Below are 13,513 nucleotides of genomic sequence, written 5' to 3' on the forward strand. Positions count from 1 at the left end.
TCTAGATGCTAGAACAAAAACTTCATTTGAGGAGCTATTCTCTGCAGGAGTCCTAAGATACTCTAAAATACTGTCTAAACTACACATCAAACAAAGACTCACCTGCAGTGTCACTTCCGTCCAATCAAATGACTGTTTACAAACATCATCAGTACAGGGAGAAATGTTTGTGGACAGCAACTTGATTGGACATTTTGGGTCGACTACTCTAATGCCTTTAACTCCAGGTAAGGAAGCATTAAAGTCAGTGTCTACCCAGAAAAGGAGATTGAGATGGAGGGGGCTGGAGACATTTCTACTGTATTATCTCAACATTCCAGTGGATCATGTCTATTTCAGAAGAGTCTTATAAGTCTATTTATAGGAGGAGGGTAATACAATCCCCCTAACCCAGCTAACACAACCACAGCTAATACAATTCCCTAACCTAGTTTTATGAAAACATCCTATCTGGATTATCAAACATATTCTCAACACCCACTCAGAAATAAAACAACTATAAACACACACACTCGACACTGGAGACGAGGTCAACACAATATCTAAATCTATTCTACCGCCCACACCAAAACAAATAGTGATTCATTCCAATCGAGACAAGACAAGCATGCTTGCCAGTGTTTCAGAACAGAACGTCAGACTAAAGCAGTAGCCAACGACACAAACAGGGAAGTAGCTACTGAAGTAAAATAAGCCTCTCCAAAAACACACTGAGCATGCCCATCCACCAGCAACACAGTACTGTACCACAGCTAATACTACAACAGCCTCCACCCTCCCCATGCTCCCTCTCCCCTGTCAGGTCATCAGTCAACCATTAGTCCATCCCTCACTCTCCCCTATCCCCCGCTCCATCTCTCTCCACCCCTTCATCTGCTCCCTCTCTTCCCGCTGCCCCTCTCCATCCCCCCCATCCCTCTGCTCCCTCTCTCCCCCCTCAGCTCCTTCCTCTCTCCCTCCAGCAGCAGCAGCTGTGTGTGTCTGCCTCAGTGTCCCAAGGTTAGGGCCATCTCGTCTTACCTCCGTCCTCCTCGTCGAAGGAGTTCATGCAGGGGAAGTAGTTGGCCAGCGCCTCGAACGACGCAGACAGGCTCATCTTGCTCTGGGAACGCTGCATGCGCATCCCGGACCCCGGGGCGCCAGCCGCTGCAGTGGCATCATGCCCCTGCCTACCCATGGTCACTGATCAACCACTGATCACCTGAGTCAAGTGGCCTTCTAGCGGAGGTTACAGGTCTCCAGACAGCTCTACCGTGGACCGAGAGGATAACTGAAGAACTGGTTGAACGCTGAAGCTCAAGAGAAGACTATGGAGCTGTACTGTAGCAGAATGGCTCTCTGATGTAGCTCTGCGTGTTGTCTCCCTGTGCTGCGTAGAGTGAGACTGGGTTGAGAGAGAGCTTGCTTGCTTCTCTGCTCCGTGTTAGTGCTCTGTGCTATGTGTCTGCTACTCAGCTCCTCTCCATCCTTCTCCTCTTCTAACGCAATTGGGAAAAGAAGAGAGGGGGGGGCAAGCTGCATCCTTCTCCGCCAATCAGAGGGCTCACTGCTCAGGCGCACCTCGGCTGCCTCTCCAGGCAAAGGAGCTCTACCCAGAGATACAACTCACTGAACACACACACACACACACACACACACACACACACACACACACACACACACACACACACACACACACACACACACACACACGCACGCACACGCACACATGCACAGACGCACCCACAAATGCAGAGCCACAGAGGTCCCTGTGACAGCCAGCCATTAGGGGCATAAACAACCCTGAACAGCTATTCCACAGGGGGGGGGGGTGTTGGCCACATGCCGGTCACTCACAGTTCACGTGATAGATCTCCATCCCCCTCCCACCCCCACGGTCCCCAGTAGCGCAGTTCTCTTCAGTGTTTTTCCATCAAAGATTGCAGCAAACCCCATGTAGCCAGCTATCCCACTCTCTGTTTAGATACCAATGCATTACCAGTACAGCGGCGCTGAAATTATTGCCATTATCGAAGGAGAATTCACTAGAGCTAGTTCAAATTTACTGCCTGTTAAATAATTGTCATTTGTGAGAGAATCTCACAAAATGGCTGTCAACCGAATTCTTGTCTTTGAGACATCACTTCTTTCAACATCATTTCAAGCACCTACGCTACAACATGGACTGTATGAATTAGTCGCCATAAACACTGCAGAGTTCATTATGGCCATCTCTGGCATCTCTCTCTTCAACCTGAGGCAACAGATATCCTCTAAACAGCTCACTTCAGTACTGGGAGTGTGTGTGCTTGGACCAGCTTGGACCAGCTTGGACCATCCATCCAGAACCACTTCAGTCCAGATCTCACAGGTGGTTCCTAAGACCCTTTACAAAGTTTGTGAGCACGGTAAAATTAGATTGGAATATAGGGCATCTCTCCCACATGCCATTACAATCTAGGACATCAGGCTTGGTGAAGAGAGAGAGCCAAAATATCTGTAGAGGCAGGTTAGCACTGAAACAACAGACCGCTAAATTGTGCTGTTTTAACTATCTTGTCAGAAAACCAACTGCTGTGCTTTTTCTCAGAGAAACTGGCAGAATAGACACAGTACTGGCCAATTACTGAACAAGCACTGAGCTGCTCTCCTTTAAATATAGCATACCTCTGGGCTACAGTCCCTCACTGGGAATAAAAGTCCTCACTAAGAGAAACACTGCAACCTATTTCCACGAAATAAAATCGCCCAATTTCCCCTTTTGTCCATTGAATGACATGTTCTCATGTTCTCAAGTGAAGGAAATTAGACAGAAGAGAATAACACCGCCTGAACCAATTGGGTCATTTTAATGCGTCATCTGACTGTAGCAGTTTGGAATATGACAAGGATTCGACCAGAGTGAAAGTTGAGATATGCGTACTAAACATTTGACTTTCGTTTAAATCCTGAATTGTTCTTAATGGCAGACATTTACATTTTTAAGTGCACTAAAATCAGAATACAACTCATTGTGTATTAATGAGGATCCTGCTAACACCTCCTCCTACGTATCACAACCATCAGACACACCATTATCTTTGAGGTAGGTGATCCGGATGTGAGAGCCAGAGGCTTAATGTTTTGGAGTGGCACCCATAATTATTGGATCATTATAATGAGTGAGGTCACACTAACAAGCCAAAAGTACGTGCATCTTTATATTGCTGGACTATTCATTCCAGAGTGTGACACACTCATCACTACAGGAAGAAGACAGAAGATAGCAATAAGTGCAGCTTTGTTAAGTAGTCTTGTCACTTGATATGGCAGAGGGTGATGTGTTCTGTTGGTCTCAGAGCTCTAGTACTCTACTGAATGCTTGGCTGACTCCTGATTCCTTGTTCCATTAGTTCTATAGAACGAAGAATACCCAACTACATTCTACATGTTTCAAAGAGTAAAGGACTTGCAGAGAGGTAGATCACTACAGCACATCAGACATTCCCTCTGAGGACACTTGTTCTTCCCTGTGAAGAATCCTTCAACCATGAGGTTGGTGTGGGGATTATGACAGGTCTAAAATGGAAAATATTCATCGGAGTGGCAGATTGTAAGAGATGAATCAGATTGGAGCTGATATATATACATTATAAGTAACCCACAAACAAGGTCTTAGTGTGGAAAAAATATCTACAGTATATACAGTGCCTTGCGAAAGTATTCGGCCCCCTTGAACTTTGCGACCTTTTGCCACATTTCAGGCTTCAAACATAAAGATATAAAACTGTATTTTTTTGTGAAGAATCAACAACAAGTGGGACACAATCATGAAGTGGAACGACATTTATTGGATATTTCAAACTTTTTTAACAAATCAAAAACTGAAAAATTGGGCGTGCAAAATTATTCAGCCCCTTTACTTTCAGTGCAGCAAACTCTCTCCAGAAGTTCAGTGAGGATCTCTGAATGATCCAATGTTGACCTAAATGACTAATGATGATAAATACAATCCACCTGTGTGTAATCAAGTCTCCGTATAAATGCACCTGCACTGTGATAGTCTCAGAGGTCCGTTAAAAGCGCAGAGAGCATCATGAAGAACAAGGAACACACCAGGCAGGTCCGAGATACTGTTGTGAAGAAGTTTAAAGCCGGATTTGGATACAAAAAGATTTCCCAAGCTTTAAACATCCCAAGGAGCACTGTGCAAGCGATGATATTGAAATGGAAGGAGTATCAGACCACTGCAAATCTACCAAGACCTGGCCGTCCCTCTAAACTTTCAGCTCATACAAGGAGAAGACTGATCAGAGATGCAGCCAAGAGGCCCATGATCACTCTGGATGAACTGCAGAGATCTACAGCTGAGGTGGGAGACTCTGTCCATAGGACAACAATCAGTCGTATATTACACAAATCTGGCCTTTATGGAAGAGTGGCAAGAAGAAAGCCATTTCTTAAAGATATCCATAAAAAGTGCCGTTTAAAGTTTGCCACAAGCCACCTGGGAGACACACCAAACATGTGGAAGAAGGTGCTCTGGTCAGATGAAACCAAAATTGAACTTTTTGGCAACAATGCAAAACGTTATGTTTGGCGTAAAAGCAACACAGCTGAACACACCATCCCCACTGTCAAACATGGTGGTGGCAGCATCATGGTTTGGGCCTGCTTTTCTTCAGCAGGGACAGGGAAGATGGTTAAAATTGATGGGAAGATGGATGGAGCCAAATACAGGACCATTCTGGAAGAAAACCTGATGGAGTCTGCAAAAGACCTGAGACTGGGACGGAGATTTGTCTTCCAACAAGACAATGATCCAAAACATAAAGCAAAATCTACAATGGAATGGTTCAAAAATAAACATATCCAGGTGTTAGAATGGCCAAGTCAAAGTCCAGACCTGAATCCAATCGAGAATCTGTGGAAAGAACTGAAAACTGCTGTTCACAAATGCTCTCCATCCAACCTCACTGAGCTCGAGCTGTTTTGCAAGGAGGAATGGGAAAAAATGTCAGTCTCTCGATGTGCAAAACTGATAGAGACATACCCCAAGCGACTTACAGCTGTAATCGCAGCAAAAGGTGGCACTACAAAGTATTAACTTAAAGGGGCTGAATAATTTTGCACGCCCAATTTTTCAGTTTTTGATTTGTTAAAAAAGTTTGAAATATCCAATAAATGTCGTTCCACTTCATAATTGTGTCCCACTTGTTGTTGATTCTTCACAAAAAAATACAGTTTTATATCTTTATGCTTGAAGCCTGAAATGTGGCAAAAGGTCGCAAAGTTCAAGGGGGCCGAATACTTTCGCAAGGCACTGTAGATACACAGCTTTGATATTTGTCTTTACCTAGCAACGTACATGCAACATTACCATAACAACCCAGAGCTACTGTAAACCAAGGGTGTGAAAGATTCAGAGGAATGGTCCATACGTTCTGGGAAGTGGAATTGCACGTGTCTCACTGACCACGTGACTGTGATCGGCGTTCAACGAAAACAACACGTTGTGCAGGTGCCGTGTGCCACAACATTAGCACCTTTGGCGTAGCCAACCCTGCACCTTCCACCCAACCAAGGATCAGTCCCAAGTGATGACGTAAAGACCAATGACCAAGGTGTTGAATACAATGCACAGACTCGTCTGAAGAAAATGAGGTTGATTACATAGCCAGCTGGTTTATTTCCCACATGTCTGTGTAGATCTGGTGTCCACAAATAGAGTCCACTTCACACTTCACACTTCTTTCAGAGGACAAAAAATAAATAAATGAAAGCCAGGGGCTCAAATCTCATTAATTGTGAAATATACTGCACATGAGTAAGAAAAGGTCTCTCTATTGAAGTAATTCATATTAATTAATGCAGCAAGTTAAAAGTTGGCCATTAGTATAAAGCATAGAAGGTCATTTCAACTCTTTTATATGACAGCTGGTGAAGAAATTAACTGTGCTTTACATTATCTTAATTTCTGTAATCAGTTCTCTGTTCATCACTATCCTAAGGAAACAGAGCATTAAAGCATCACTGATCAATTAGTCTACAGTAGAGGTCTATGGGCATAAAGTAGATGCCCACAGACTTGGGTCAAATACAGAAAATATATGAAATACTTTCAAATACTTGGTCATTGTTTGATTTAGTTTCCCTGGTACAATGGAACCAATGATATATTGCACACTTCAAATCAAGCGCACCTGAAACACTTTCAATATGCATTCTGACCGTGGTCTGGAAGTCCATAGATACCTTATAAGACTGTACAGCAATGACCGCCTCAACATCTTTGGCTCTTTGCCAACAACGTGTACAATAGTTTTTAAGATGTATTAGTCATTGCTTCACAGACAGAGATATGTGTTTTATTACGATCAAAACAGCAAAAAGACGACAGATAGTCGGGAAAATAAGAGCACCTAACACGACGGGAATCCCAAGAATGCTACTCATCAGATGATAACAGCAAGTCCAGGGCAAAATAACCCAGAAGTGACGCGGGTGGTGAGCAACAACATAAAGACATCAAAGACTGGTTGGTCTTTGGGGAAGAAAACGTGTGTGATTGATTGCGCAGGGTGAGGCCGAGCGTTAGACAGAGAAACAGAACCAGTCAGCCTGCAGAGTGTAAACACAGCCTAATGGAGCTGTCCTGTCCTGTCCCTTCTGTTTCATCTCTCTCCAATGCCCAGTCAACCACCGTCATACAGACCAGCACAACAGCAGCCCTCAGACCATACAGCTATGGCTATAATGAGGTGGCAGGGTAGCCTAGTGGTTAGAGCGTTGGACTAGTAACCGAAAGGTTGCAAGTTCAAATCCCTAAGCTGACAAGGTAAATATCTGTCATTCTGCCCCTGAACAGGCAGTTAAGGGAGAACGGATTTGAAGACTAATGATTTTGTATTGTTTCAAGTCACATCAGATTAGATCACATGACATACATATAGGGTGGGGGGGAAGCCAAGGTATGGAGATGTGAGGCGTCAGTATCTCAGTTTGATCCAACAGCTCATTCCATTTCACAGAGGTTAGTCAGGCAAACTTTACAGTAACGGTCAGAGGAACTACAGGATGGAAAGTCCACTGACGCCGAGGAAACCAAAAGAGGCAGATTTCTGGGAAGAAGAGAGTGTAAAAGAGAGTTATGGTTTGGATACTTGTCAAAGCTACATTAAGACTGACATTGAGCCCTCTTCAATAACACACATTAGCCCTACGTGTTGTTTCCAGGAACCAATGGAATCCTTCAGGTCTCAGGCAAGGTCACACAAGTGTTTTCAACAAACCACTCTGCACACACACAGAGCTTACCGTATGTAGTTCACACCATCAGTTTGTGAGGAAAGTGTGACGTGTGGAGGTGGACACACAAGGTAAGATGAAGTAGGAACACACTGAGCTGTATAGAGACAGCAGCCGCACAGTGACTACCTGTACTCAGTGGTGTGAATACACTGACAGACAGAGAGGGAGAGATGGTGAGAGAGAGAGAAAACGAGAGAATGAGAGAGGGATGTTATGACAGCCGTGGGATGGCTTTCAGATTCAAGATAATCATCTATAATACATTTTGCAATCACGTTTCACGTTCCACTCTCTAATACAGTATACATATGCATCAGTAGTGTTATGATGCAAAAGATCATACATCATACCAATGAAAACAAAACTGTTTTGTTTGAGTGACATGTGGCCTGTGAAGGCAATATCATGGATATGTCATCATTAAACAAAATACTAGTTAAAAAGAAAACAGGAACACTTCCCAGAACGAATAGGACATTCAAAAACCCAACTGTTGGTGACTAAAGGATATAGACATCAAATAATACATTTTGACAGATTGCTCATAGCTCTTCCTCATTGAAAAACAGTATTATTACACATTGGAACACAGAGTGGGAGGACAGTCAAGCAGTCGAGACCAGAAACAGAACATATCTTTAGTAATGGTTGAAACCATGGTGAGTGAGTGAGTGATAGGGGAAGTGTATGTTTAGCACAGCTGTGTTGAATGTCTGTCTGTGGGCAGTCAGTCTGTGGTCGGAGAGGAGCTGACTTGGTGACACAGGAGCCATATGCTAGGGGAAGGGGCGTGAGGTGAGTCACGTTCCAAGCTGACAGACTAACAGGCTGTCGGTGGATGAGACGTTTACCAAAAAAACAACAGTGTTATGTTATGTAAGCTGATAGGCCAATGGTAAAGCTGCTTAATGGATGGATCATCCCTTTTCCATGATTCAATGGCACCCTATTCCCTATGTAGAGCAGTAGTTTTGACCAGAGCTATGGGCCCTGGTGAAAAGTTGTGCACTATAAAGGTAACCTGGATGTTGTAACGAGGTGACCTATTAACGAATGGCATCACAGTCAACAGCAGAAAGAAACCGAAAAAGACCACACAGCTTAGGGAGCGAGTGAGGCAACTGGGGAAAACCTTACTAGTCATTATTTTAATAGTCATTTAGCAGATAGCTTTATCCAAAGCAACTTCTAGTTAACAATAACACATACAGGTAACTGACAAAATAATGGAAACACATGAGTAAATAAGGGATACATTTAATGCAGACGGAAAGTATTCAGACCCCGCGACTTTTTCTACATTTTGTTACGTTACAGCCTTATTCTAAAATGCAATAAATAAATAAAAATATTTTGCAATCTACACACAATACCCCATAATGACAAAGCGAAAATGTATTAAAAATAAAAGGTATTCGGACCATTTGCTATAAGACTCGAAATTGAGCTCAGGTGCCTCCTGTTTCCATTGATCATCCTTGAGCGGTTTCTACAACTTGATTGGAGTCCACCTGTGGTAAATTCATTTGATTGGATATGATTTGGAAAGGCACACATCTGTCTATATAAGGTCCCACAGTTGACAGTGCATGTCAGAGCAAAAACCAAGCCATGAGGTCGAAGGAATTGTCCGTAGAGCTTCAAGACAGGATTGTGTCGAGGCACAGGTCTGGGGAAGGGTTAAAAAAAATGTCTGCATCATTGAAGGTCCCCAAGAACACAGTGGCCTCCATCATTCTTAAATGGAAGAAGTTTGGAACCACCAAGACCCTTCCTAGAAATGGCCGACCGGCCAAACTGAGCAATCGGGGGAGAAGTGTCTTGGTCAGCGAGGTGACCAGGTGGATTACCAGGACGCGTACTCAAAGCAGCAGGAAGCCTAGTGGTCAGAGCATTGGACTTGTAAACGGAAGGTTGCAAGATCGAATCCCCGAGCTGAAAAGTAAAAACATCTGTAGTTCTGCCCCTAAACAAGGGGCAGAACCGACTGTGTTCCTAGGCCATCAAGGAAAATACAATTTTTTTTTCTTAACTGACTTGCCTAGGTAAATAAAGGTCAAATCAAAAAAATTAAAGCATGCACAGACCAACTGGCAAGTGTCTTCACTGACATTTTCAACCTCTCCCTGACCGAGTCTGTAATACCAACATGTTTCAAGCAGACCACCATAGTCCCTGTGCCCAAGAACAACAAGGTAACCTGCCTAAATAACTACCGACCTGTAGCACACGTCTGTAGTCATGAAGTGTTTTGAAAGGCTGATCATGGCTCACATCAACACCATTATCCCAGAAACCCTAGACCAACTCCAATTTGCATACCGCCCCAACAGATGCACAGATGACACAATCTCTATTGCACTCCAAACTGCCCTTTCACACCTGGACAAGCTCAGCGTTCAACACCATAGTGCCCTCAAACCTCATCACAACTGGATCCTGGACTTCCTGACGGGCCGCCCCCAGGTGGTAAGGGTAGGTAACAACACGTCTGCCACGCTGATCCTCAACACTCGGGTCCCTTAGGGGTGTGTACTTAGTCCCCTCCTGTACTCCCTGTTCACCCATGACTGCGTGGCCAAGCATGACTCCAACACCATCATTACTTTTTCAGACAACACAACAGTGATCACCGACAACGATGAGACAGCCTATAGGGAGGAGGTCAGAGACCTAGCAATGTGGTGCCAGGCTAATAACTTCTCCCTCAACGTGATCAAGACAAAGGAGTTGATCGTAGACTACAGGAAAAGGAGGGCCGAGCACACCCCATTCTTATCGACAGGACTGTAGTGGAGCAGGTTGTCCACATCACCAACAAACTGTCAAGGTCCAAACACACCAAGACAGTCGTGAAGTGGGCACAACAACGCCTATTCCACCTCAGGAGAGGAGGTAGTGTGTAGCACATCACTGGGGCCAAGTTTCCTGCCATCCAGGACCTCGATACCAGGCGGTGTCAGAGGAAGGCCCTAAAAATGTACAAAGACGCCAGCCTCCCTAGTCATAAACGGTTCTCTCTGCTACCGCATAGCAAGCGGTACCGGAGCACCAAGTCTAGGTCCAAACGGCTTCTTAATTATGGCTCGGGGCAGTATTGAGTAGCTTGGATGAATAAGGTGCCCAGAGTAAACTGCCTGCTACTCAGGCCCAGTTGCTAATATATGCATAGATTTAGATAGAAAACACTCTGAAGTTTATAAAACTGTTTGAATGATGTATGTGAGTATAACAGAACTCATATGGCAGGCAAAAACCTGAGAAAAAATCCAACCAGGAAGTGGGAAATCTGAGGTTTGTAGTTTTTCAAGTAATTGCCTATCAAATATACAGTGTCTATGGGGTCATATTGCACTTCCTAAGGCTTCCACTAGATGTCAACAGTCTTTAGAACCTTGTTTCAGGCTTCTACAGTGAAGGAGGGGGGGATGAGAGCTGATTAGTCAGGGGTCTGGGGTCTGGCAGAGTGCCATGAGCTGATCACGCGCGCTCACGTGAGAGTTAGCTGCGTTCCATCGCATTTCTACAGACAAATAAATGATCCGGTTGGAACATTATTGAAGATTTATGATAAAAACATCCTAAAGATTGATTCTACACTTTGTTTGACATGTTTCTACGAACTGTAATATGACCTTTCGTCTGAACTTTTGCCTGGACTTGCCCGTGCCTCGTGAGTTTGGATTGTGTACTAAACGCGCAAACAAAAAGGAGGTATTTGGACATATATTATGGACTTTATCGAACAAATCGAACAAATCAAACATTTATTGTGGAACTGGGATTCCTGGGAGTGCATTCTGATGAAGATCATCAAAGGTAAGTGAATATTTATAATGCTATTTCTGACTTCTGTTGACTCCACAACATGGCGGATATCTGTATGGCTTGTTTTGTTGTCTGAGCGCTGTTCTCAGATTATTGCATGGGGTGCTTTTTCGGTAAAGCTTTTTTGAAATCTGACACAGCGGTTGCATTAAGGAGAAGTTTATCTAAAGTTCCATGCATACACTTGTATTTTCATCAACATTTATGATGAGTATTTCTGTAAATTGATGTGGCTCTCTGCAAAATCACCAGATGTTTTGGAAGCAAAACATTACTGAACGTAACGCGCCAATGAAACCTGATATTTGTGGATATAAATATGAACTTTATCGAACAAAACATACATGCATTGTGTAACATGAAGTCCTATGAGTGTCATCTGATGAAGATCATCAAAGGTTAGTGATTAATTGTATCTCTATTTCTGCTTTTTGTGACTCCTCTCTTTGGCTGGAAAAATGGCTGTGTTTTTCTGTGACTAGGTGCAGACCTAACATAATCGTTTGGTGTGCTTTCATCGTAAAGCCTTTTTGAAATCGGACACTGGGGTGGGATTAACAACAAGTTTATCTTTACAATGGTGTAAAATACTTGTGTGTTTGAGGAATTTTAATTATGAGATTTCTGTTGTTTTGAATTTGGCGCCCTGCACTTTCACTGGCTGTTGTCATTTTGATCCCGTTAGCGGAATCTAAGCCATAAGAAGTTTCTACCCACAAGCCACGAGACTGCTGAACAGCTAACCAAATGGCTACCCAATCTTTGAGATACTCTACCTCAGGCGAGCAAAACCTCGAAACTTCCTTAGATATTGTGCACCAGCTGTTGTTTACATACAGTATATGCATAGGCCCCCGCCCCGTGTCTTACCAGAGGCTGCTGTTCTATCCTGCCAATAGAGTGTATAACCCGCCAGCTGTATATTCTTAATGTCGTCGTTCAGCCACGACTGTGAAACATAAGATATTACAGTTTTTAATGTCCCATTGGTAGATTATACACGCCTTCAGTTTGTCCCATTTATTTTCCAGTGATTGAATGTTAGCTAGCAGGACGGAAGGCAAAGGCAGATTAGCCACTTGTCGCCTGATCATCACAAGGCTCCCTGATCTTTTTCCGCAAAATCTCAGTGTCCTTCTCCAGCGAATCACAGGTATCCCTCCCCTCCGACTAATTGAGGAAAAACTCTTTGTCTAATCTGAGGTGAGCTACCTCGACTGACCTGTGCCCCCGCACTTTGACTCTGTACAGGTACCCCCTGTATATAGCCTCGTTACTGTTATTTTATTGTTGCTCTTTAGTGATTTATTTTTCTATTTTCTTCTTTTTTTTCATTTTTATTTGTATTTATTTATTCTTTACTTCAGTTTATTTAGTAAAACCTTTAACACTTATTTTTTCTTAACTGTATTGTTGGTTAAGGGTTGTAAGTAAGCATTTCACTGTAAGGTTGTATTAGGCATACCTGTTGTATTAGGCGCATGTGACAAGTAACATTTGATTTGATTTTGATGGTCATCTCAGTGACCAGATCTCAACCCAATTGAATACTTATGGGATATTTTGGAGCGGCTCCTAGAGGTGCTAGGTGCTGTTCTGGCACATGGTGGCAGAAATGCCCTATTAAGATGATCATGGGATACAGGAAAAGGATGGCCAGGCACACCCCCATTCTCCCTATTAAGACACTTTATGTTGGCGTTTCCGTTTCATTGGGCAGTTCCTTGTACATCAAGCATTATATGTGCCCATGCCAGAATACCCAAAAACACAACCGTCCAAAATGGAGAGGTACTGTCTGTCCAACACTGAGAACAGTTTGTTTTCATTTTGCAATGTTTTGCTAGTGTTCCCTACACGGTGAACATTTTGTGTTGCCAGCACCATAACTCCAATCAACGGAGTCATCATGCCAACCACAAAGAGTGTTAAGTAGAACCACTTAACCAAGAAGAGATGTACTGTAATGTACTGACGGAAGAACATGATCGAGACAGAGACCCATAATAAAAGTGCCCACGTTGGTTCGGTAGACATGGACGGGCACATGGGACAGATGTGAGCCAAAAGACAGGTGTCCCAGTCAGCTCACTCACACGTGTCCTACTCTGCTTGCTCAAAACAGCTTGTTTGGCCGTCTTGTGTTTCTGTAACTATTGCTACATTATCGTGTCTAACTTGGTTTTTATTGATTCAAAACAAAAGCCATCATGTATTTGTGACAAAAAAGGCAAAACTAGGACATTAGTTAACATCATGGACAACGCAAAGCACATGAAGCATCTGTTGTATCATGTGCCATTAGACAACATTAAGTTATTCATTCAAAAATAATGTCAATAAGACAATCACTGCCTTGTGAATAATCACTCTGAAAGATGTTCGGTACATCAACATTGATCCTAATACATTATTT

General features: G+C 43.4%; 1 protein-coding gene across 16 annotated transcripts in view; it reads right to left on the minus strand.

Annotated features, from left to right (window-relative positions):
• LOC110485663 (regulating synaptic membrane exocytosis protein 2) overlaps positions 1–13,513 on the minus strand; it is a 216,587-nt gene that overhangs the window by 7,473 nt on the left and 195,601 nt on the right. For 2 of the 16 annotated variants that reach the window (XM_036944222.1, XM_036944219.1), the window contains exon 1: positions 1,021–1,463. The exons of the other annotated variants lie outside the window; for them this stretch is intronic. In XM_036944222.1, coding sequence (XP_036800117.1) covers positions 1,021–1,177 — 157 coding nt within the window. In that variant the 5' untranslated portion in view covers positions 1,178–1,463. Of the gene's footprint in view, positions 1–1,020; positions 1,464–13,513 lie in introns of those variants that run through there. 16 annotated transcript variants of the gene reach the window in all.

Source organism: Oncorhynchus mykiss, chromosome 2, assembly GCF_013265735.2.
Source record: "Oncorhynchus mykiss isolate Arlee chromosome 2, USDA_OmykA_1.1, whole genome shotgun sequence".
In the NCBI taxonomy this organism is placed as follows: Eukaryota; Metazoa; Chordata; class Actinopteri; order Salmoniformes; family Salmonidae; genus Oncorhynchus; species Oncorhynchus mykiss.